General features: G+C 42.4%; 2 protein-coding genes across 3 annotated transcripts in view; both read left to right on the top strand.

Moving 5' to 3' along the window:
• Positions 1-17683, top strand: part of LOC116253492 (phosphatidylinositol-3-phosphatase myotubularin-1-like) — a 34058-nt gene extending 16375 nt beyond the window's left edge. For both annotated transcript variants that reach the window (XM_031628437.2, XM_031628355.2), the window contains 7 exons: positions 11-180; positions 947-1031; positions 13781-14008; positions 14628-14687; positions 14809-14873; positions 15737-16016; positions 16525-17683. In XM_031628437.2, the coding sequence (XP_031484297.1) occupies positions 11-180; positions 947-1031; positions 13781-14008; positions 14628-14687; positions 14809-14873; positions 15737-16016; positions 16525-17046 (1410 nt within the window). In that variant the 3' untranslated portion in view covers positions 17047-17683. The remainder of the gene's footprint in view (positions 1-10; positions 181-946; positions 1032-13780; positions 14009-14627; positions 14688-14808; positions 14874-15736; positions 16017-16524) is intronic.
• A 2304-nt stretch (positions 17684-19987) lies between these two features.
• Positions 19988-23225, top strand: LOC116246062 (leucine-rich repeat receptor-like protein kinase PXC1). Its single transcript, XM_031617751.2, has 2 exons — positions 19988-21884; positions 22277-23225. Exons 1-2 carry the CDS (start codon positions 20471-20473, stop codon positions 22945-22947), a joined length of 2085 nt encoding a protein of 694 aa, XP_031473611.1. The 5' UTR covers positions 19988-20470; the 3' UTR covers positions 22948-23225.
• The last annotated feature ends 302 nt before the right edge of the window (positions 23226-23527 follow it).

The raw sequence follows: 23527 nt of genomic DNA, 5'->3' as shown, positions 1-23527 counted from the left end.
TGAATTGTAGAGAAATGGTGGATGGACCTGGGGAGGTGGGAACTTAAGCAGCATGTCTGCCTCTGTCTCAACACTTGGTGACAGTGGATGGTTGATACATGTCCATAGTGTTTTGGCTGGTTCTGCTTGGATTGCTGCTCGTGTTGCTCTAGAATCTGCTTCAGTGCTTGTCCATTGCAGGTTTTTCTGTAGCTTGTTGATTATTTTTAAATAAGTACTATAAGATAGATGGCTCCAACTGTAGTAACTCGATGGCTCCACTGTCTGATTTCTGTAACGAAATTTTGTAGTTTTTATTTTCAGTAGTTCCTCTCATTGTAATAGAGGTGATATTTTTCTTTGAATGGAACATGGGAAGAACAGCAACAGTTAGGTTCTTGTTTGTTTCCTTGAACACCTCTTTGTAGAAGAATGATTAGCCCTTCTTAGCATTTAATGGTGTTGACTGGAGGAGAAACTAAGAAAACATCACATGCTTGCATAAACTGACACTTCCCTAACATGGGTGATTTGGCGAATAAAGGCTACCTGATCCATAGTTACCAGGAGGCTAAATGGGTGTAGGGAACGAATACATGAGGTCCAGAAGCCAGTACTAGTAAATTAGAAGTGGAAAGCTGGGCCAATAAGACATTTGTGGAAGCATGTGAGAAATGGAAAAGGCAACATTTTCGGAAATGAGGCGTAAAAAGCAAATTGATATATAAGATTATAAAAAGAGTACTCCACTATTATGAACGGAGAGCCTTGGAATTTGTAAGCAAGAATGATACAGTGCAAAAGCATTTGGAAGAGATTAATAAAGGGAGCAGATGGGCTCGTTTTACTGTCGTATTACTTAGCCTGCTTTTTTTAGTTTTTATACAACACTTTTAATCTTTTCCTGAATGCTTATTACAAAGTATGTTGGTCAGTTGAAATATCTGGCATCCTCTTTCTCGTGCAGTGATGGATGGGATAGAACAAGTCAACTTGTCTCTCTAGCTAGTTTGTTACTTGATCCATACTATCGGACATTTGACGGGTTTCAGGTACTTGGTGAATAATTTCTTTAAATTGATCTTTTTTCTTTTCCCTTTAGGCAATGATGAATGAGATAATGATTAACTAGCATGTTCAAACTCCATCCGCAAATGGGATAGTAATTAGCTTATGTGTAAGCATCAGCACAAATGTCAGGCTGTCAGCATGTTTTTCCAAAAAAATATTAAAAATGGGGAAAATATTAAAATGAAAAGTGTGGGAAAGTTTGCAATATTTTGAAAAAGGGCCAAAAAATAAAAAGAGCTCTATCGCTTTATCATGTTGCTTTCTCTATCTTATGAGAAAAATGTTTTTAATTTATTTAAATTTTTTGAGATTTTTTATTGTATTATTAAATAGTTTGACTTTTGATCAATGTTTTTGTAACTGAATTAGTATAAACTCAATTTTTAAATATTTTCTTTATTTTTTTTTTGAATTTGTGAGTTTTTTAGATTTTCAAAAAACATGCCTCCCAATTAGTATCTGAGAAACACTTGACAATGTATGTAAGGTTTCTGTTAAGATTGTACAAATTGGATCGGGTCTGTAGACCCGATCCATCTTGCCCATATACCCAAATATAATGGGCAGTGGCATACTTGTAAATACTTGTTGTTTTCTGTATTTACTTGTAGCATACATTAGGTTATATTAATGACAAGGAGGAAGAGCCACCGTTGCTGCCCTCTTTTCTTCTCTCTCTCTATTGCACGTGCAGTCACCTCCTCTTCTTCTCTTCTCGCATCTACAAAGGATTCAATTCAGTGGTTTGGCGTAATATCTCACAATCTTACATGGTATCAGAGCCAGGTTGTTGCCACTGAGATTGTTCGTTAAGAAGTCTCATTCTCTGCCCTAATTTCTGTTTTCTGCCCTAACCCTAAAATCTTTGCCCTAATTTCTGCCCTAATATCTGTTTTTCTGCCCTAACCCTAAAATCTTTGACCTAACCCTAAAATCCCTTGATCTTTGCCCTACCCTAAAATCTCTGCCCTAATTTCTGTTTTTCTGCCCTAACCCTAAAATCTTTGACCTAACCCTAAAATCCTTGATCTTTGCCCTTGTTACGTCTGCCCTAATCTAAAATTCCCGTTTTTCTGGTTGCTATCGTCTACCCTAGTATCTACTTGGAAACGTCAAATAGTCCCTTTCATCAAGAGTCACCGTCTCTATGGGCATCTCAATGGCACTACACCTGCGCCACCCGAATGGATCATGCGAGAGGTGAAGAATGCTGCAGGGCAAATTCAAGAAACTGTTGTTGAAATTAATCCTGAATATGAAACGTGGATGGCACATGATCAATACCTCGTAGCATATATCACCTCCACATTGTCAGAAGAAGTTCTGGCGGGCGTTGATGATGATCTTTCAACATTGGAGTTGTGGAATGTACTCGCTACCACATATTCTCAAGTATTGGAAGCAAGATTTCTACAACTCAAGGGACAATTTCAGGATATCAAGCGAGGAACACGTTCAGTTTTGGAATACATACATGAAATTAAAAATGTCAGTGACTAACTTGCAATCATTGGGCACCCAGTCAGTTACAAGGACAAGGTACAACAGGCTTTGAGTGGTTTGGGGTCAGATTTTGATGTTTTCTGCACTGCTTTAGAGGTATTACCTGTTCTTCCTTCTTTTGAAGACCTGAAAGCAAAATTGATTCAACATGAAGCAAGTCGTATACAACGACAAGAATTATTTCCTTTTGGCAGTCACAATGTGTTAGTCACCAGGACCCATGCTTTGTAAGGAAGCCGTCCTAGGGTTTGGAACTCACAGGCAGGCATGGGAAGAGGTATTCTTCCAACGCCAAATACAAATGCACAGGCAAATGTACCAAGAAGGATACCTACTTGCTTTTATTGCAATAATAGAGGTCATGTGATGTCAGAATGTTGGCATAACCCTCAAAACAAGGGGAAACAAGTCAGACGTGACAATAAGGCAGCAGGGTCAACTGTATTGAACACGATTGCAACATCAAACATTCCTACTGATGTGCAACAAATTTTAATGACAGCCTTGTCTAAAGTCAATATTAAGCAAAATGAAGAAGGACAATGGTATGTGGATTCTGGTGCTGCAGCCTATGTGATTGGTGACGCAGGTAAGCTTTCTAGTGCTCTCCCTTATTTAGCTAAAGGCTCAGTTGTCACAGGAGATGGTTCCCATCACAAAATATCATATATTGGAAATGCACACATATCCATGGCTCATTCCTCCATATCTTTAAAGAATGTTCTTGTTGTTCCAAATGTTAAGAAAAATAATATTTCTGTGTCAAACCTTATTGACGATACTCATTCCTCTGTTGAGTTTACTCCTTCTGTTTATGTCAAGGATGCTCGAACCATGAAGACATTCGCTGAGGGTGTTCGCAAAGGAGACATGTACGTCATTGAAGAAGCTCCAAAGGTGTCTAAGTCTTGTCTTTCAGATTCATCTTTTCCCAGTCATAGTGAAGTCAATATAACAGAGTATGGTAAGCCACCCATTTGGCATGGTCGTTTAGCACATTTAGGGCTGCACACGAGCCGAGTCGAGCTCGAGCCGAACTCTCTAACACAAGCTCTAGCTCGACTCGATTATACAGCGTCGAGCTCGAGCTCGACTCCCTTAACTCGATTAACTGGTTTATGTTTTAACTTGTTTTTTTAAGCTTGCAACTCGTTTAACTCGTTTAATCACAAAACTGCACATCAACAAGAACAATACAACCATGAAAACAAGGAGTTCAACATAAAAAATGCAAACAAGATTGGGGAACAATTTAACAAGCAAACTATTTCAACAATGAAACTAATTGTAACAACAATTTTTTCTCGAATAAGCAAAGTTGGCTTCATCCAAACACGCCGATAGCATGCTTCAGAACTTAGATTTGGAGAGACTTTAAAACAAATATTATGCCAAATAAATCAAGACGGCACCCAACCAAACATATGAAAACTGCAGCATCATGATATGCTTTCAATCACAATCCACATACTGCGAATATGGACCTCAAGAGGCACATAAGAGAGGGAATGCATGAGGCATACTGGTTGCAGCAAAGTGTGTTGGTTGAGAAAGGCTGAGGCATACCGACGGCAGCAAAGTGGGTTGGTTCTGTTGGGTCAGATTGCTGTTGCATTGCAGCTTTGGGTTCTTCTAAAACCGGCAGAAAGCACCACCCTTGGTCCATCCAAAACCTACAAAAAATGAGGCAAAGAGGCGATGGCTGAGAGTTTGTGTGAGAGAGAGGTAATAGGCATAAATACTAGTCAACAGCAGTCTGGCAGAGACCTGAAAGTAGCAGTGGCCGGACTTTGCCGGACAGATGGTGGTGGTCGCGATTGGTGCGGTGGTGAGACGGTGTGGGCGGTAGAGAGGGGAGAGAGAAACAAAAGAACGAAGAGGTTAAAAATGAACAGTAAAGAAAAAATTTAACCTAAATCAGTGAATCGGTTTTGGTGGTGAACCGGTTTACATAATTAAAGAAACAATTTTCAGTAATCGAGCTGAGCCGAGCATAAACGAGTCGAATTCTTATAACTCGAACTCAACTCGTTTAATGTTTCGAGTATAAGTTTAAACTCGTGCTCGACTCGTTTATAAATGAGTCGAGCTCGAGTCTAGTTTTTTCAAGCGAGTTCGAGTCGAGCCTGAGTTGGCTCGACTCGTTGTGCAGCCCTAAGTGTAAGAATCTTCACAAAATCACGTCTCTCCGTCTGAAAATCAGATAGATTGAGAAGAGAGGATAGAAGAGAAGACAATGGAGGAAAGGGAGCAGTCGACCAATGCAGCCCTGCGTTCCTTAATCTCTATTATAAAATTAACCTAATCAGGTTACAACAAAATGTACAAAAATATATGAACATTTACAAGAATGCCACCGCCTAGTATGTTTAGGCGTGTGGATATAAGAGAAGTGGATTGGGTTTGAACAGACCCGATCCCCCATACGAACAAACTTAACAGCCCCCCTCAAGTTGTGCATGAGATTTGATCATGCACAACTTGTTTTTCAATTCCCAAAAATGCTGCCCTGTGAGTCCTTTGGTAAAGAGATCAACTATCTGTTCACTGGTGGATATATTAGTAGGCAAGATCTCGGCTTCTTCAACCTTCTGACGAATGAAGTGTTGATCAATCTCTATGTGTTTGGTACGATTATGCAAAATGGGGTTGAAGGCAATTTTTATCGCACTTTGATTGTCACATAGTAATGATGACTGAACAATAGGAAGATTGAGCTCTCCAAGCAAATGTCGTAACCATGACGCTTCAGTTGTCCCTGCAGCCATTGCTCTATACTCTGCCTCAGTGCTAGATCGTGCAACCGCACGTTGCTTTTTACTGCTCCAACAAATGAGATTAGAATCAAGAAAAAGGGAGAAACCTGAAACTGATCGTCGGTCATCGGGATCTCCTGCCCAGTCTGCATCAGTATATGTATATATGCTATGTCCAAGAGAAACGTTGGGACATTTTGTGTAGACCAGTCCATCGCCAAGAGTAGCTTTGAGATACCGTAAGTTCCGCTTAGCGGCATGCATGTCCTTCGGTGGGTGCATGCATAAACTGAGAGATCTGATTTACAGCATATATTATGTCTGGGCGAGTAAAAGTGAGGTATTGTAACATGCCAACAATGCTGCGATAGAATGTAGGATTGGAATATGCAGCAGTTCCATCAGAGGCAGTCAATTTAGTGTTCAGAACACTAGGAGTAGTTATGGGTTTGCAATTAGTCATACCTGCCCTGTCCAAAACATCAAGAGTACTTGTGCTGTGTAAGATTCAATCTATCATTCGTCCTATCAAGTTCAACACCCAAAAAATACCGTAATTCGTCGAGATCCTTCATCTTGAATTCTTGCTTCAACATGCCTTTAACATAAGATATATGTGAAGAAGAATTCCCAGTTATAACAATATCATCAACATATATAAGTAACCAAGTGGTAGCTTCTCCGGTATGATATATAAACAAGGAGTGATCGAGGGAGCTTCAGAAAAAACCAACTTGTTGTATATGATGAGAAAACCGATCGAACCATGATCTAGAAGCTTGCTTCAACCCATATAGAGACTTGTGTAATTTACAAACCCATTTTTGAGGATCATGAGTAGTATAGCCGGGAGGTTGCTCCATGTATACCTCTTCCTTAAGAATCCCATGAAGAAAGGCATTTTTGACATCTAACTGATAAAGATGCCATCCATATGAGATTGCAAGAGAAATAATCATACGTATTGTTCCCATCTTGATGACCAGACTGAATGTTTCATCATAATCTTCCCCATATTGCCGAGTGAAACCGCGCGCCACAAGACGTGCTTTATGTCGATCAATGCTACCATCTGGCTTATATTTCAGTTTGTAAACCCATTTGGACCCCACAACATTCTTATCAGCAGGACGAGGGACAATCTGCCAAGTCTGACACTCATGCAAGGCTGCCATTTCCTCATTCATAGCTTCAACCAAACATTTTTCCTTACTCGCATGGTGATAAAATTTTGGTTCCACCTTTTTGCTGACTTCTGTCATAAACAGCTGAAAATCCAAAGAAAAATTGTTATAGCTCACCCATCTATCAATAGGATGTCGCACGCGTTGTGATTGGCGTGGAACTACAGTAGCAACTGATCGCCTAGAATACACCAGGCCTGAGAACCGATTATGTATAGGTGGATCATTGGGCTGAGAAGATGAAAGTATGCTGTCCAAGGAAGTAGTGTTGTTCGAGGAACTGCTTACAAGTGTCTCGAGCTCATTAACAGCTTGTTCCTTGTGCTCAGTCAACATTTCTGCCCCTTGTCTTAAGATTTCAGCATGTAGCCAAGTATCATAAACCTCATTTTTGTAACAGAAGTAGCCTTGGAATCCTATAACCTGCTTTCATAAAAAACAACATGCCGTGAAATATGTACACGTCCAGTTTTAGGGTTATAACACCTATAACCCTTATAGTTTTCTGCATACCCTATAAATCTGCACAAAACAACACGATCTTGAAATTTGTTTCGTAAGGAAACATCAACATGCACATAGCACACACATCCAAAAACACGCAACTCATAATGTGGTTGTCCTTGATGTAATAGAAAAAATGGTGATTTTCCATCAAACAAAGCCAATGGCAGTCGATTTATAACATGGACAGCCGTATGAAAAGCCTCGGTCCACAATGTCATAGGTAAGTCTGTTTCATGCATCATGCTGAGCGCGCTTTCAACAATATGCCTATGTTTCCTTTCAGCAATTCCGTTTTGCTGAGGTGTATGCGGGCATGAAATTTGTCTAGTGATCCCATTATCTAGTAAGTACTCAGTAAATTCATTAGAAATAAATTCACCACCACCATCACATTGAAAATACACAATATTACTGGAGTATTTATTCCGAACCAAGGCATGAAATTGAGTGAACAAGCGGAAAACTTCTGATTTGTGTTTCATGAAATGGATCCAAGTACATCGGGAATATGAATCAATAAAAATGACATAGTATCTACTCCCAGAAGAAGAAGGAATTGGAGCAGGCCCCCAAACATCGGAATATATGGTGTCAAAAACCTTTGAAGCTCTTTTATTTATTAATTGAAAGGGAAGGGCATGACTCTTACAGATATGACAACTTGAGCACATGCTGGACTCACTAACTGAACGTAGACTGGACTTATCTAAGAGTCCGTCTGCAACAAGACTTCGAACAAAAGACTGACTACAATGAGCTAACCGACTATGCCAAATGGATGGCTTATTATACTGTGCGACATTGACTTCACTATGACTTGGAAAACATGAATTTGAAGGGTGAGGTTTTGACAGCTGTGGAGCTTCTTCAAGGACATACATATTTCCTTTGCGAGTGCCCTCAGCGAATGTTTTCTTGGTTCGAGCATCCTTGACATAAACAGAAGACAGTGTGAATTCAACAGAGGAGTATCATCAATAAGTTTAGACACTGAGATAATATTTTTCTTGACACTTGGAACAACAATGACATTCTTTAATGGAATGGAAGAAGAGCCCATAGATATTTGTGCATTTCCAATGTGCGATATTGTGTGATGGGAACCATCTCCCGTGACAACTGAGCCTTGATCTAAATAAGGGAAAACACTAGAGAGATTACCTGTGTCACCAGTAACATGGGCTGCTGCTCCAGAGTCCACATACCACTCTCCTTGCTCGTTTTGTTTCAAGTGGAGCTTAGATAGGGCTGTCATGAGAAGTTGCTGCACATCTGCTGAAAAATTTGATGTTTGATTTGAGCCAGATGATGATGAAGCTGACCCTGCTGCTGCCTTGTTCTCACGCCTAACCTGATTATTTTTGTTCTGAGGGTTGTGCCAACATTCTGATGTTACATGCCCCCTCTTGTTGCAATAGAAACAAGTTGGAACCCTTCTAGATGTGACAGAGGTAGTATTCATGCCTGGTGGTGTTGGGAGAATCCCTCTTCCCATTCCTGCCTGAGAAGTCCAAGGACGAGTGCGATTCCCTTGCAATGCATGTGTCCCTGTGATCAGTACATTGTGGCTATTGGAAGGAATTAAATTCTGTTGCTGAACACGACTAGCTTCGTGTTGAAAAAGCTTGGCCTTCAGATTTTCAAAAGATGGGAGGACAGGTAGGACTTCCAAGGCTGTGTAAAAAATGTCAAAATCTGTTCCCAGTCCACTCAAAGCTTGTTGCACTTTGTCCTTGTCGTTGACGGGATGTCCAATGACAACAAGCTGATCACTTACACTTTTAATTTCATTCAAATATTCCAAAACTGTACGCGTCCCATGCTTGATGTCCTAAAATTGCCTTCTTAATTGCAGAAACCGTGCCTCCGATACTTGAGAATACGTTGTGGCAAGGGTAGACCACAACTCTAGGGCTGTTAAATCATCATCAATGCCTCCTAATACCTCCTCTGACAAGGTAGAAGTAATATAGGCAACAAGAGACTGGTCGTGAGCCAGCCAAACTTCATATTCAGAATTGTTTTCATTTAGAGTTTCATATTCAAATCTGATTTCACTCACAGACGAAGCCCCAACAGCTTGATCTCCCACTACGGTCTTCTTCACTTCACGGTCAATATACTTTGGAGGTGCTGGAGTGGTGCCATCGATATGCCCATAGAGTTATGACTTTTAATAAATGGGACAATTTGACGTTTCCAAGTCAAATAGTTACTATGATTCAGTTTTTGAGAGATAAGTTGGGAGAGAAAGCTGGACGATAGAAGAGAGGGAGTCTGCTGATCCATAACTAAAAAGGAGATGATTAGGGCAGGCGACGTGAGGCAAGATTTAGGGCAGCGACAGATTAGGGCTAATCGATTAGGGCAAAATGATTAGGGCAAATCGATTAGGGCATATCACGCAAGATTTAGGGCCGAAACTGAAATGAGGGATAACCACGCCAGAAAAGAGGATTTAGGGCAGATTAGGGCTCATCACATCAAACTGAAATCACTCACCGGAGGACGATGCAACCTGGCTCTGATACCATGTAAGAATCTTCACAAAGTCACGTCTCTCCGTCTGAAAATCAGATAGATTGATAAGAGAGGATAGGAGAGAAGACAATGGAGGAAAGGGAGCAGTCGGCCAATGCAGCCCTGCGTTCCTTAATCTCTATTATAAAATTAACCTAATCAGGTTACAACAAAATGTACAAAAATATATGAACATTTACAAGAATGCCACCGCCTAGTATGTTTAGGCGTGTGGATATAAGAGAAGTGGATCGGGTCTGAACAGACCCGATCCCCCGTACGAACAAACTTAACACTAAGCACATTGTAGTCAGTCTTTCATTCAAAGTCTTGTTGCAGATGGACTATTACAAAAGTCTAGTCTAAGTCCAGTAAATGAGTCTAGCATGTGCTCAAGCTGTCATATTTGTAAGAGCCATGCTCTCCCTTTTCAGTCAATAAATAAGCGAGCTTCGAAGTTATTTGATACCATATATTCTGATGTTTAGGGGCCTGCTCCTATTTCTTCTTCTTCCGGGAGTAGATATTATGTTGTTTTTATTGATTCTTATTTCCGTTACACTTGGATTCATTTCATGAAAAGAAAATCAGAGGTTTTTCGCTTGTTCACTCAATTCCATGCCTTGGTCCAAAACAAATACTCGAGTAATATCGTGCATTTCTAATGTGATGGTAGTGGTGAGTTCATTTCAAATGATTTTACTGAGTATTTACTAAATCGTGGGATCACTAGACAGATTTCCTGTCCACACGCACTACAACAGAATGGCATTGCTGAAAGAAAACATAGACTTATAGTTGAAAGTGCACTAAGTATGATGCATGACACAGATCTGCCCATGAATTTGTGGACTGAAGCATTTCATACTGCTGTTCATATCATTAATCGACTGCCATTGTCTCTACTTGAAGGAAAATCCCCTTTCTTTATTTTACATCAAGAACAACCAAATTATAATGAATTACGTGTTTTTGGGTGTGTCTGTTACGTACATGTTGATGTTTCCTTGAGAAATAAGTTTCAAGATCAAACTGTTATGTGCAGATTTGTGGGTTATGTAGAAAATTATAAGGGCTATAGATGTTACAATCCAAAGACTGGGCGCGTGTATATTTCACGACATGTTGTTTTTGATGAGCTTAGGTTGAAGGATTTAAAGGAGCCACAAACAACACTTAATGTAAGAGATGATGTATATGATTCATGGCTGAATGCAGAAATATTAGGCCAAGGGGCTGATACATTCCATGCACAAAGTGACAGAATTATTGATGAGTTCGAGACAACCACAAATACTCAGTTGGACAGCACAGCTTCATCTACTCAGACCAACAACATGTCTTCACCTACTCGGTTCTCAGGAGTAGTGTATATTCGACGATCAGTTCCAACAACTGCTCTAGAAACTGTCACTGCTTATCCACGTAGATCGGAACGTGTGCTGCACCCTATTGATAGATGGGTAAGTTATGATAGTTACTCTTTGGATTTTCAGCTTTTTATGACAGAATTGAGCAAAAAGGTGGAGCCAAAATGCTATGAACATGCATGCAAAAGCAAATATTGGGTGGAGGCCATGAACGAAGAAATGACTGCCTTGGGTGAATGTCAAACTTGGGAGATTGTTTCTTGTCCAGATGGTAAGAATGTAGTGGGCTCAAAATGGGTTTACAGACTCAAGTACAAACTCAATGGCAGCATTTGATAGATATAAGGCTCGTCTTGTGGCTCGAGGCTTCACTCAACAGTGTGAGGAAGATTACAATGAGACTTTCAGTCCAGTCATCAAGATGGAAACGATTCGTGTTATCATCTCTCTTGCAGTCTCACATAGATGAACTTTATATCAGTTGAATGTTAAAAATGTTTTCCTTCATGGCTTTCTAAAGGAAGAGGTATACATGGAACACCCCCCAGGTTATGCTACCAATGATCCAACTCAGTGGGTGTGCAAATTACAAAAATCGTTGTATGGGCTTAAGCAAGCATCTCACTCATGGTTTGATAGATTTTCTTTTCATATACAGCAGGCTGGTTTTCTCCGAAGTTCACTTGATCATTCCTTATTCATATATCATGCGGGTGAAGTTTCTACTTAGCTACTGATATATGTAGATGACATAGTTCTTACTGGAAATTCTTCATGTCTTGTATCTCATGTTAAGGAGGTATTGAAACAAGAATTCAATATGAAGGATCTCGGCGAACTACGGTATTTCTTGGGTGTTGAGTTTGTCAGAAAAGGTGACACATTAACTCTTACGCAGCATAAATATACTCTTGATATTCTGGATAGAGCAGGTATGACAAATTGCAAACCCATAAGTAGTCCTAGTGTTCTCAACACAAAATTGAATGCCTTTGATGGGAGTGATGCATACTCAAATCCTAGTTTCTATCGGAGTATAGTTGACATGCTACAATATCTCACCTTTACACGTCTAGACATAGTGAATCAAGTATCTCAGTTTATGCATGCACCCACATAAGGGCATATGGATGCTACCAAACGCATTTTGCGTTACCTTAAGGCTACTTTTGGGGATGGACTCGTTTACACAAGACAGTCAACTATTTTGAATGGACATAACATTTCCACCTACACTGATGCAGATTGGGCAGGTGACGATAGACGATCAGTTTCAGGTTATTGTCTCTTTCTTGATTCTAATCTTATTTGTTGGAGTAGCAGGAAACAACGTGCAGTTGTCAGATCCAGCACTGAGGCAGAATGTAGGGCAATGACTGCAGGCACAGCTGAAGCCTCATGGTTACGTCATCTGCTTGGGGAACTCTCCATTCCCATTGCTCAGTCATCTTTATTCTGTGACAAACAAAGTGCGATCAAGATTGCTTTCAATCCTGTTCTACATAATCGCACTAAGCATATAGAGATTGATCAACACTTCATTCGTCAAAAGGTCGAGGAAACGGAGATTGTTCCTACTTATATAGCCACGTCTCAACAAGTGGCTGATCTTTTTACCAAGGGGCTCACAGGGCACAATTTCTGGGAATTGAAGAACAAGTTGTGCATGATCAAACCTCTTGCACAACGTGTGCGGCACCCTATTGATAGTTGTACAGACCCGATCCATCTTGCCCATATACCCAAACATAATGGGCGGTGCATACTTGTAAATACTTGTTGTTTTCTGTATTTACTTGTAGCATACATTAGGTTATATTAATGACAATGAGGAAGGGCCACGGTTGCTGCCCTCTTTTCTTCTCTCTATTGCACATGCAGTCACCTCCTCTTCTTCTCTTCTCGCATCTACAAAGGATTCAATCCAGCGGTTTGGCGTAATATCTCAAAATCTTACAGTTTCCTCAGTATTAAATTTTGTTATACACACAAACACATATTGGATTATGTCAACTATTTAATGATGTCAACTGAGTAAGAAAGAAAGAAAATCTTTCTCTCATTTCCTTTTATGGTATTCTTGCCACTTCATAAAAGTGCCGTACCTATTGACTTAAATTTTTTCCCTATTACCTTAAATTTTTTCCTAGAAGTCTGTTAGCTACACATATCTCCCAGCTTGTGATGCATGTGTCTCCCTGGTTCAAACATGAGCTGTGGCTTGTTACAAGCATCCAAGTCACCACGAAAGTTGCCTTAGTTTACTCAACCATACTTGCCGAAGGCTTGTTTGACCCATGACTGTACTGAGCCAAAAGAGTTTTGGGAGTACCATTTTGAGTTTTAGATATAACCAAATGCCCCTACTGGATTGACCTGGTAGGTGGCCGGGCTGAGCCAATAAACATTGAGAGAGAGGATGAGAGAAAGAGGGAGAAAGTCCTGTCACTAGATTGGTTGTTGAATGGAATGATAGTAGTTCCAATTTGTTGTTACATGTTCTATAACAAACTGTAAAAATCTGCTCTCTGTTACCTATAGTGGAAGTTGGAGAAAAGATTATAAAGCTCTTGCTTACACATGTATCATGTATGGAATTACAAATTTTTGTGTTTATCTGGTGGAACTTGGAGAACAGAATCAATTATATGACTCTTGCTTACACACGTATAAGACAACCTGAAAAACCATGTTCCATATTGCATATCTATCTTATGGTAAAAAGTTCTGTTCGAACAGAAATGTTTGATTCAGATTTAGAAGTGGGTTATCATAAACAGTGATAACAGTACAATTGCTGAACGTGCAATCACTTTCAGCTACCGAAAATTGAGAAGTCCTATTCTTTGTGATGTGAAATTCATATTTCTATGTTCTATCTTTGTCGCAGGCACTTGTAGAAAAAGATTGGCTTGCATTTGGACATCCCTTTTCAGATCGGATGGGGATGCCTACTGCTCTTGGGACTAGTGGCATGAATGAATTGTCCCGACAATCCTCAGGTGGAAACATATCTTCTTCGCCTGGCCGAGGACCTTCTGGATCGCAACTCACCTCTTCAGTTGCTGGCTCATCACAAGCACAGATATCAAGCAACTATTCTCCAATATTCTTGCAGGTAATTTTTTTGTCGAAAATACAACGTTACCCGTCCAGTTGGCAGCTGAAGGAACTTTCATGGTTTATGAATTATGAGACATGCTATTATTCAGTGGTGTTACTGACCTCCCTGTGATGTGGCAGGCCCTGCATTTACGTATTGTTTTGGTCACTTATTGTACACTTGATTTGATTCTAGTCACTTCATCTGTAAGCAGGCTGTGTGGCATAGATATAGCCGGACAGTACAAGTGTGATCAGAAAAACTTAAGCTGAAAAATACAAGACTTTTCCTACATATGGCCAATATACTTATAGAGATAATAACTAAGTTACAAGAGTTCACTCAATGATAATGGCCCTGTTACTTGACACCTTCAAATTAGTGTTGATATTTGTCAACTGGGATGTAAGATGTGGCTGCTTTGTGAAATTCTTGAATAAGAACTGCACACGGAAATGGGTGCAGAAGAGTATGTGGAGCATTCGTGTGGCAAAAGACTATGGATGTAGCGAGTAGATTTGTTCTTGCTCCCGCCTTTCTTTCCTTCCATGGTGAATGGGGATGTTTATACAATTTGAGCTTATTTGTAAGTGGGTACTTTTTATTTCTTTGATGAATCTGTATGATCTTGCAGTGGATTGATTGTATATCCCAGTTGCTTCGAATGTACCCTTGTGCTTTTGAATTCTCATTGGTAAGTAGTTTGGTTGATCTATTAACCTTAATTGTGTTGCTTTCCTAACTTTCACTGCATATCTTTCCTTTTTTCATTTTCCAGGATTAACTTACTGTTTTTTGTGTACTATGTGGATCAGGTTTTCCTAGTTGATTTCCTCGATTGCATGCTTTCCTGTCGTTTTGGAAACTTTTTGTGCAACAGGTGATTTTCTTTCAGTAAATAAACTTTTTCAGAAGCTTCATGTTTTCTCCTTATTACATTTTTTGCATTGGTGCAGTAGTTAGTTGTTTCTGTTTGTATGTTTTTAATAGAGTATGGTTCTTAAGGGCCACACATGTTCTCTTTTTTATGGTCAGCCTGCATGGATTCAACACATTATTGGGGCACAATATTTAAAATGTGTTTGTAATTTAAAGGACGCTTGTAATTTAGAAGACACATGGATCTTCAGTGGAGCTTTATCAACATGTCATCTATGATTCTGTGTTTTTATTATAGACTGTTCAGTATCTATGGAAGTCAAATAAGTCGGTGCATGACATTGTTGCAATAATAGAAATAAATATACAATGATATATTGGTGGACAAACATTCCAAAGTATATTTTTAACTTTTTAGCAAAAGGATCAGTACACTAAAGAGTTGCAGTTTTTTGAAAGAGTTGCAGTGTATGTTTCCATGTTTGTTTGCCAATGTATGATTTTGTGTTCTTTTGTCTTGACAGACTTCATCATCGTTTATGAAGCCATATTTTTGTCACACACACTCAAATGTTTTCAAATTTTTCCTGTTTCCTGTTCAGCTTCCAATTCTGGGAAAGCATTCTTAGAGGAACAATGTTTTTTATTTTATTCCAACATATTTTAGATTTGACCTTCTCTAAGAATATTTATTAGTAGGAGACTGTTTCTATTAGGAATGGGGGTGTGGTACAAGCGCTATATGGGTGGATGATGTTAGTTTGGCGAGATATTCCCTTTATGTGAAATATTATTGTACCTAAAATGGACGATTCATAATTTATTGCGTAATCCAAAGTCTGATTTTATTGTGGTATGTGACAGTGAGAAGGAACGACAACAATCTGGAGTTGTTGATGCCAGTGGATGCATGTGGGTTTATTTAAAAGATTTACGCATGTCCGAAGGATGCTTTCATGCACATTATAATCTCTTCTATGATAGAATGGGGAATGACGGCCCGCTATTGCCCCCTGCAGCAGCATTAGCTCCTACTCTTTGGCCACAGTTTCATTTGCGTTGGGCATGTCCACAAGAATCACAGGCTGGGGAAATTGACGCTCATTACCGCAACATGGCACAGAGATTTACACAAATTCAAAAGGTATCCTTCATGTTGTTCCGAGTTGCCTGGAAGCTTGAGTTTCTTCTTAATCCCGTCTTTATTGGTTTCATTTGACAGCTAGACCTTCACAAGACATTTCCTTAGTAGGCTGTTTATGAGATTCAATCACGTTTTCCTCAAACTTACTTGAGTAGGGCGACAAACACGAGGTCCTATTTGAATGAAAATTTAACAGAACATGGGTGTTGAAGTTTGAGCCATTTTATATTGGCTTGTTCTAAAGAAAGTTTCTCCCGTTGAACTGGATCAAGCTTTGTGTAGGACTGGCAGATCTTCTTGCATGGGACTGTTTATTCGGTTCCACACTGTCTCAGTGCAAGAATTAGGCATTTCAAGAGCATGACTTGTACTGCTATAGTGCTCAGTCTGTTGGTTTTGGTATCAATCATAATTTCCTTACATATTGGAGGTGTAAAATCAGTAGAAAAAAGTCGGGCAGTTCTTTGCGTTGAGAATGTGTTATAATCATGTCTTTTGGATTGTGCAGGCCAAAGAACAGGCGGAAGAGAAGGCAAAAGGTGTCACACTGAACATGGAAGCACTGACAACAGAATTGATGAAGGAAAAACAGCTCAGGAGCTCAGCAATGAATTATACAGCGCAGATCTGCAGGGAGAATCTTGCCATAAAGCGGGCAATGCAATCTCTTGGATGCAAGGTGCAGTTCTCAAGCAATGGTGACTGTACATTGAGCATGGCAAGCCTTGAGCGGGAAGTAAGGCAAAGAGCCATCCGCTCATCCCCAAAAGAATCAGATGGTAGCGAGAAGCTGACCGAGACTTCTATTGATCTCTCTGTCGCTGGGTCAATTATGGATGACAAGGATTCAGCTATCGATTTTTTCAAGCAGGCATGTGAAAATTTATGCCCATTCAGGACTCCTGAAGGTTGCAGATGGCCAGATGCTGGCTGTGCACAGCTGGGAAGCCAGTTCGTTGGTTTAAAGGCAAATTTTGATGCACTTGACCAGCTCTCAATTTATGATCGCTATTTTGATGCAGAGTCGTAAATCAGTTGTTGCTGTGAAGATGCCTTTTTCAGTACCGTTTGTGGCAGAACCTGTGGAAGTCCGCATGGATGGAAATGGAATCGAAGATGGTTCAGGAAAATCTGTAACTGGAGACTCGTGTCCATGTCATCCATCAGGTTATGATAGACGAGATTATCTTGGTATTGGTTGCTGCTGCCCTTGTCAGCACCCAGAACGAGGGTAGCTTGGACGAGATAAGATCGGACACATGCATCGGACGATGGGTTCATCCCCACTCCTTGATCCATATATATATAAACAAAAGTTGGTTATTGTTTTAGGAGCGGCGGCAACCTTGATCCATCTTGAAGTTGTCTCCTCTGCAATACCTGTAATTTGTACATAGCCGAACGCCCATTCTTTGTATGTACCTAACACATGTCCATCGAAGGCATTTACCTTGCTGTACGGTTAACAGCTCGAGTCAGACGCCGGTGACTTGCTCAAGGAGTACGGATGGTGTGGCCCTTAAAGTGGGCAGTTTTCTGTCAACGATGTAAAAAGCTTGTAATTGGTGGCATTCTGCTCGAGAAGTTGCTCCAAATCTCTCTTAAATCATTTTGCTAATAAAAACTTAAATGGAACGGTATTCAGTTTCAGGTGGTAAATATACTCTTTGTTCGCCTTCCTTGATGTGTGCGTGTTAAAAAAATTGTAGTTCCGAGTGAGAACTCTCTCTGGCAAGGCTAGTGTGCTTCTATCGATCACTTTGGTGGAGCATATTAACCTTTTTTGCTGATGAGAACAGATTGCTGCGCGTAGGTCCAGAGATGGTTCATTAGGTAGGCCTAACTTTTTGCAAAGTTATTGTGATTAGAAGAAAATTCAACTCTTGAGGTCTGAAATAGCTGATGTCCATGAGAAATGACTAATGTTTGCAATTCCAGGAAATAAGAGAAAAACATTTCAGGACTGATTCTTCTCCATAAATAAACATCGACCATTTACATAGTCAAATAGCTTAAAAACATCATGATTCTAAAGGTGCTTTGGAACTCGCTCATTTGCTTGGAAAGACTTAATCTAACCAAACATAGGAAGCCGCTGCTCTAGATTCTCGAATTGTGCTTAATTTATTAAATGGCTGATGCTTCTGTGTCGGACGAGAAACGGACTGAAAAGAAAAGGAGGGATGGGTTGGTCTCTCCGCTCTCTCTTTACGGATCTTGCTAACTCGGATCATCTTTACACAGCAGATCCATCTTAGCCCTAACGCGGCGTCATGTCCGTTCCATAACCAGCCTAGAGTGCATGGGGGGAGCTTGCCGCCAATTGACTTGAAAGGCAGGCGCACCTATCCTTTGACCAAGGGCGCTTAAATTGTTGATTTTTTTCTGAAAGCACCACCTAATAGACGCCTACCCTTCAAGCTGATGTCTGCCTCCAGTTGGTATCCACCATCCAGTAAGAAGAAGGGGCAGAGAGAGTAAGTAGTCGCCTTCGGCATTCGGTTGGTAAACAGTGCTGAAAGCAAGCTGTGTGTGAAATCTTTTCCTGCAGCAAAGGACAAAAATGAAACTTATCTTCTTGAAGATATTTTGCAACCTTTGGTTGACAAAAATGACACAAAGAACTCCATTGTTTCTAACAACAGGACTTAGCTGTGATGACTTCAAAGAGCTCTTGAAGGTAGAGGTGTTTTGCAACCTTACTGTGTCAATATCAATGCTGTTAGTGACAGGCTTGGCATTCTACCAATCAACTAGATTTGATACCATTGTTATGCTAACCTCTATGTAATTTTTCTCTTTTTTGTGCAATCTCTGAGTGATGCATACTAATGTTTAGCATATCTTTTAATAAAATGGTTGTAAGCCCTGTCTTCCTGCACGTCTGATTCCGCATAGACGCCGGCCGAGAGCAATAGGGCCTGATAATAAAAAAGCTGTGCGACTCTGCCTGAGCTAGCTGCTTTGAAGCGATCAGTCTGCCATGACTCAAGACCTCTCTCCGGTTTCGTGGCTTTCGCTCCGAGGATCCTGTTATCTCTCTTTTGTATCTTGCGGAGAGAAGGAGGCACCGCCGCACGAGATTCCCCCTCGCTTCCCTCCTTTTTGTGGAGACGCGGGAATATCTTTCCTTTTCTTGTTTGTTTTGTTCTTATTTACTTTGTTTCAATGTGAGTGAGAGGGAAGGTTCTTGCTCGTCGGTCGAGAGCAGAGCAGTACAAATGCACTCAGAGTCCCCGACGGGGCGAGGGTGGGAGGGACCTCATCGTCCTCCCGCGTGACATGCTGCACTCGATTGAGAATCCAGGAAAGGTGTTGCCTTTTGTTAAAGGGAGTCACGTATCCTTGGATTGGTATCGTAAATTGCAAGTTAAAGTCAGCGAATGGGTCAGTGCAGTTTTTTCTTTGGTTTGGATTTTAAACTAAGTTTAGTAATCTAAACGCTGCTTAGCAGTAACATCTAGGAGACGACTAATCAAACAACCTCTCAATCTCAGGCCAAAGCTGCTCAGTTCCTGTATAGATAGTGAGCATTTTTTACGAAAACAGTCTAGGAAAAGGTGCTGTTTATCATTAGACGGCCGGCATTCGCGGAACGGCCACCTTTGTTTGTTTTTATACTCCTCCATGTATTTTGCTCGCCCGACTTTGGAATGTGCTGTAAATCGAGTGTGCCGTAAAGACCACCAATCCATCACGCTCTATCAAGCTTCAGTTGATTGAGGCCAACAACTCGTAAAAAGGGGGGAAAAAAAGGCTCCCGCGCCTGCAACTTGCCGCATTTAGGTAGAGGGCCATGTGCTCTCCCTCTTGCATTTGAAACGGACATCATTTTAAGAATATTTTACGATTTGCGGATTTCTTGCAGAGTTCTCCGTCGCACTTGAAACGCATTAAATTGCATTTTAAACCGGGATTGATGGGAAGTCTGGAATTTGAAATACAAAACAAGAAGGGGAGCCTGACAGTCATACCCCACTCTCGAGTCGAGTCCCCCCTTCGTATACCACGCCTCCCGCCCTTTATGGTTGGCATTTTTCAAAGCTTCAAACTGTCGTACTCATGGGTAAACGTGCTGCACCTGCTCTTTTCCTCCCTTCCCTATCACTATGGCCTATAGCATGAATGTCGGACAGCGTTGCCCGGCGTCCGCAAACTACACCAAACCTTTCGGGCTTTAATTGGACACTTCATCATTGCAGCGAGCCGCTTCTTCTCCCCTCTGCTTTTTTGCTTTACAGAGAAAGCGATAACGAAGAGAAACAGACAACCAACCATTGATGGATGGACGACGCTGTTCTTTCCTTCTCACTCCACAGCTTTAAAAAAAGATAAAGAGAGACGGCAGACGCCGGCGAAGAGGCAGCATCTCTACAAACACGGAGTAATGAAGCCAGACATTATTGTTCCAGGCGTCTTAGAGAGAGGGAGAGAGAGAGTGTGTGGTGAGCAAAATGATTCGAAGCAGCATGCTCCCTCATCATGGCACCTCCCTCATCTCTTCTATTTCTGACGAAAAAGAAGCCAAGCCCTTCTCCGGCAGAACACTGATGGCACCTCCTCCTCCCTTGTCGCTCGTGCTTTTGTTTCTCCTTCTCCTGGCCATTGTCTCCTCCGCGAACAATGACACCGACAGCCTTCTCGATTTCATGCGGCAGACGGACGCCCACGGCAGCCTCAGGCTCAACTGGACCGGCGGGAATGCCTGCTCGGGCGGGTGGGAGGGAGTTGGATGCAGGGGTGGGAGGGTTACGACACTGTCCCTCCCTTCCCTCGACCTCCGAGGCCCCGTCGACTCGCTTCGTTCCCTGGACCAACTCCGCCACCTCGACCTACACAATAATCGTCTGAACGGTTCCCTCGCCCCTCTCCTTGCGTGTGCCAACCTCAAGCTCGTATACCTCTCAAGCAACGAATTCTCCGGCGAGATCCCCGGCGACGTGTCGTTGCTAACCCGTTTACTACGGATTGACCTCGCAAACAACAATCTTCGCGGCGGGATACCGAGCGGGTTGCTGAATCTCACGCGCTTAATCACGCTCAGGTTGCAGAACAACGTCCTAGGAGGTCCCATCCCTGACCTCTCCACCACATTGGTCCACCTCAAGGAGCTCAACCTCTCCAACAATGAGTTCTACGGGGAGCTACCGGAGGCGTTGGAAATCAGGTTCGGGTTGGCTTCCTTCTCCGGCAACGCAGGCTTGTGCGGGCGCGCCCCTCCCTTTCCGCACTGTTCTTTCAGTAACACGGCGCCTTCGCCGACGACGTCGCAGCAGAGCGTCGTGCCTTCGAATCCTAGTTCAGTGCCCGGCTCGGGGGCCAAGCCCAAGTCCAGGGGCGGATTGAGCACGGGAACCATTGTTGGCATCGTGGTGGGGGATGCGGTCGTATTGCTCTTGCTGGTTGTGCTGCTTTTGGCCTACTACTGCGGGAGGTACCACTCCAAGAGAGAAAATAGGAAGATCAAGGCAGAGAAGGGCCTCAGGAGTGTAGAGTCGTTCAACGGTGAGGGCTACGATCGGTCCCCCTCGGAGGTTGCAGAGTCGGAGAGGAGCAAGCTGGTGTTCTTCGAGAGGAGGAAGCGTTTCGAACTAGAGGACCTGCTGCGGGCGTCGGCGGAGATGCTGGGGAAGGGGAGCCTTGGGACCGTGTACAAGGCCATTCTGGAGGATGGCTCAGTGGTGGCGGTGAAGAGGCTCAAAGAGGCACAACCGTCCGGCCGAAAGGAGTTCGAGCAGTACATGGATATGATAGGGAGAATGCGCCATCCCAATATTGTCCGCTTGAAGGCCTACTACTACGCCAAAGAAGAGAAGCTTCTCATCTACGACTACCTCCCCAATGGGACTCTCTATTCTCTTTTGCACGGTATGGCACGCCTCACCCTTTCCTTTGGTTCGTTATTCTTTTGCTGTTGATGGTATTAAATCTTGCGTATCTAGACTGCCATGAAGAGAAATCCCCACGACCTTCCCTCTTTCTTTCTCATCTCTTCTAACTACACCCCTTCTCGTGCTTGGATGTTTTCAAGTTTCTCCCGCCTCTGATAATTGCACATCACAATCTGTAGGAAACTGGTTTAATTTTTTCCTAGATCGCCGCCTCTACCGCTGAATTTGCTCTAATTTTCTACTATTTAGGTAATTGGGTCGTCTCCGTCTCTTGGGGTGGTTTTTGTTTTCAGTGGACTGTTGTTTGATTGACGTCCATCCCTTGGAAGATGCCTGTTTTGATGTGCATGATTGTATGTGGGAAAACAGGGAATCGTGGTCCAGGAAGAACCCCGTTGGACTGGACGACGAGGATCAGCCTGGCGCTGGGAGCGGCTCGTGGGTTGGGTCGCATCCATGAGGAGTATGGGGCGGCGGGGATCCCCCACGGCAACGTCAAGTCTTCCAACATCCTGTTGGATAAGAACGGGATCGCCTGCGTGTCGGATTTCGGGTTGGCACTGCTTCTGAACCCCGTTCAAGCGACGGCCAGGCTTGGGGGGTACAAGGCGCCGGAGCAGAGCGAGAGCAAGAGGCTGTCCCAGAAGTCGGACGTGTACGCGTTTGGGGTGCTGCTGCTGGAGCTGCTGACGGGAAGAGCCCCTGCCCAGAAGACCCCTCCTCCGCAGCAGGAGGGTGGTGGGATGGCGGTCGTGGACCTCCCCAAGTGGGTGCAGTCCATCGTCCGGGAGGAGTGGACGGCTGAGGTGTTCGATGCCGAACTGCTAAGGTACAAGAACATCGAGGAAGAGCTGGTGGCCATGCTTCAGATCGCCTTGGCCTGCGTGGTGTCGCAACCGGAGGCTCGACCCACCATGGCCGAAGTCGTCAAGATGATTGAGGACATACGCGTCGAGCAGTCACCGCTGGGCGAGGAGTGGGATGATTCTCGCAACTCCATCTCTCCTTCCGTCGCGGACGAGGGTTTAACCAGTTGCTGAGGTAAGGGAGAAAAGGACGTGCGCCACCATCCTCGGGGGGGGGGGGGGAGAGAGTGAGAGAGAGAGAGGGAGATCGAGGGATCATGATCATAATGGTGATGCTAATGCAGTATTCCAATTTGGGCTTTTACACCAATGCGTGAGGAGTCCCTTTTGCCTTGTTAGTGATTTTCGTTCTTATTGCAGACGGGAGGATCTTTTCGAATTTCGTGCGCTTTGCCTTTGTCTTGCTCACGCATCCACTATAATTCTTATTCTGTGTTCCATGTTTTGAGTTAGCTTTGTGCTTCGTTATCCCTTACCATTGTGGAAAACCTTTGTGGAAGTCGTTGATAGCTTCTTTGTCATTCTGAACGTGGATTCTGGAATAATCGTCAGTTTTCCCTTTTTTTTAGATCGGCACTAGTTTGAGTGGCCGGTCGAAGTTGCGTAAACCTGATGCACATTCTCTGTTTGAATTGAGTTGCAAAAGGTAACTCCCTGTCTTTCTCTTTGCATTCCATTAAAATCAAACCGACCTTCGTCAGACCACATTTATGTTGGGCGATCATTCTTTTCTCGTGTACCAATTTGGACCAAA

Source organism: Nymphaea colorata, chromosome 1, assembly GCF_008831285.2.
Source record: "Nymphaea colorata isolate Beijing-Zhang1983 chromosome 1, ASM883128v2, whole genome shotgun sequence".
NCBI lineage: Eukaryota > Viridiplantae > Streptophyta > Magnoliopsida > Nymphaeales > Nymphaeaceae > Nymphaea > Nymphaea colorata.
The sequence above is the reverse complement of the archived record's forward strand: the minus strand, read 5'-3'. Positions and strand labels throughout refer to the sequence as shown.

Coding starts and splice junctions, on each gene's coding strand:
- LOC116246062 (XM_031617751.2), top strand. CDS start 20,471: ATGATTCGAAGCAGCATGCTCCCTCATCATGGCACCTCCCTCATCTCT. Junction 21,885..22,276: donor TCTCTATTCTCTTTTGCACG/GTATGGCACGCC, acceptor GTGGGAAAACAG/GGAATCGTGGTCCAGGAAGA.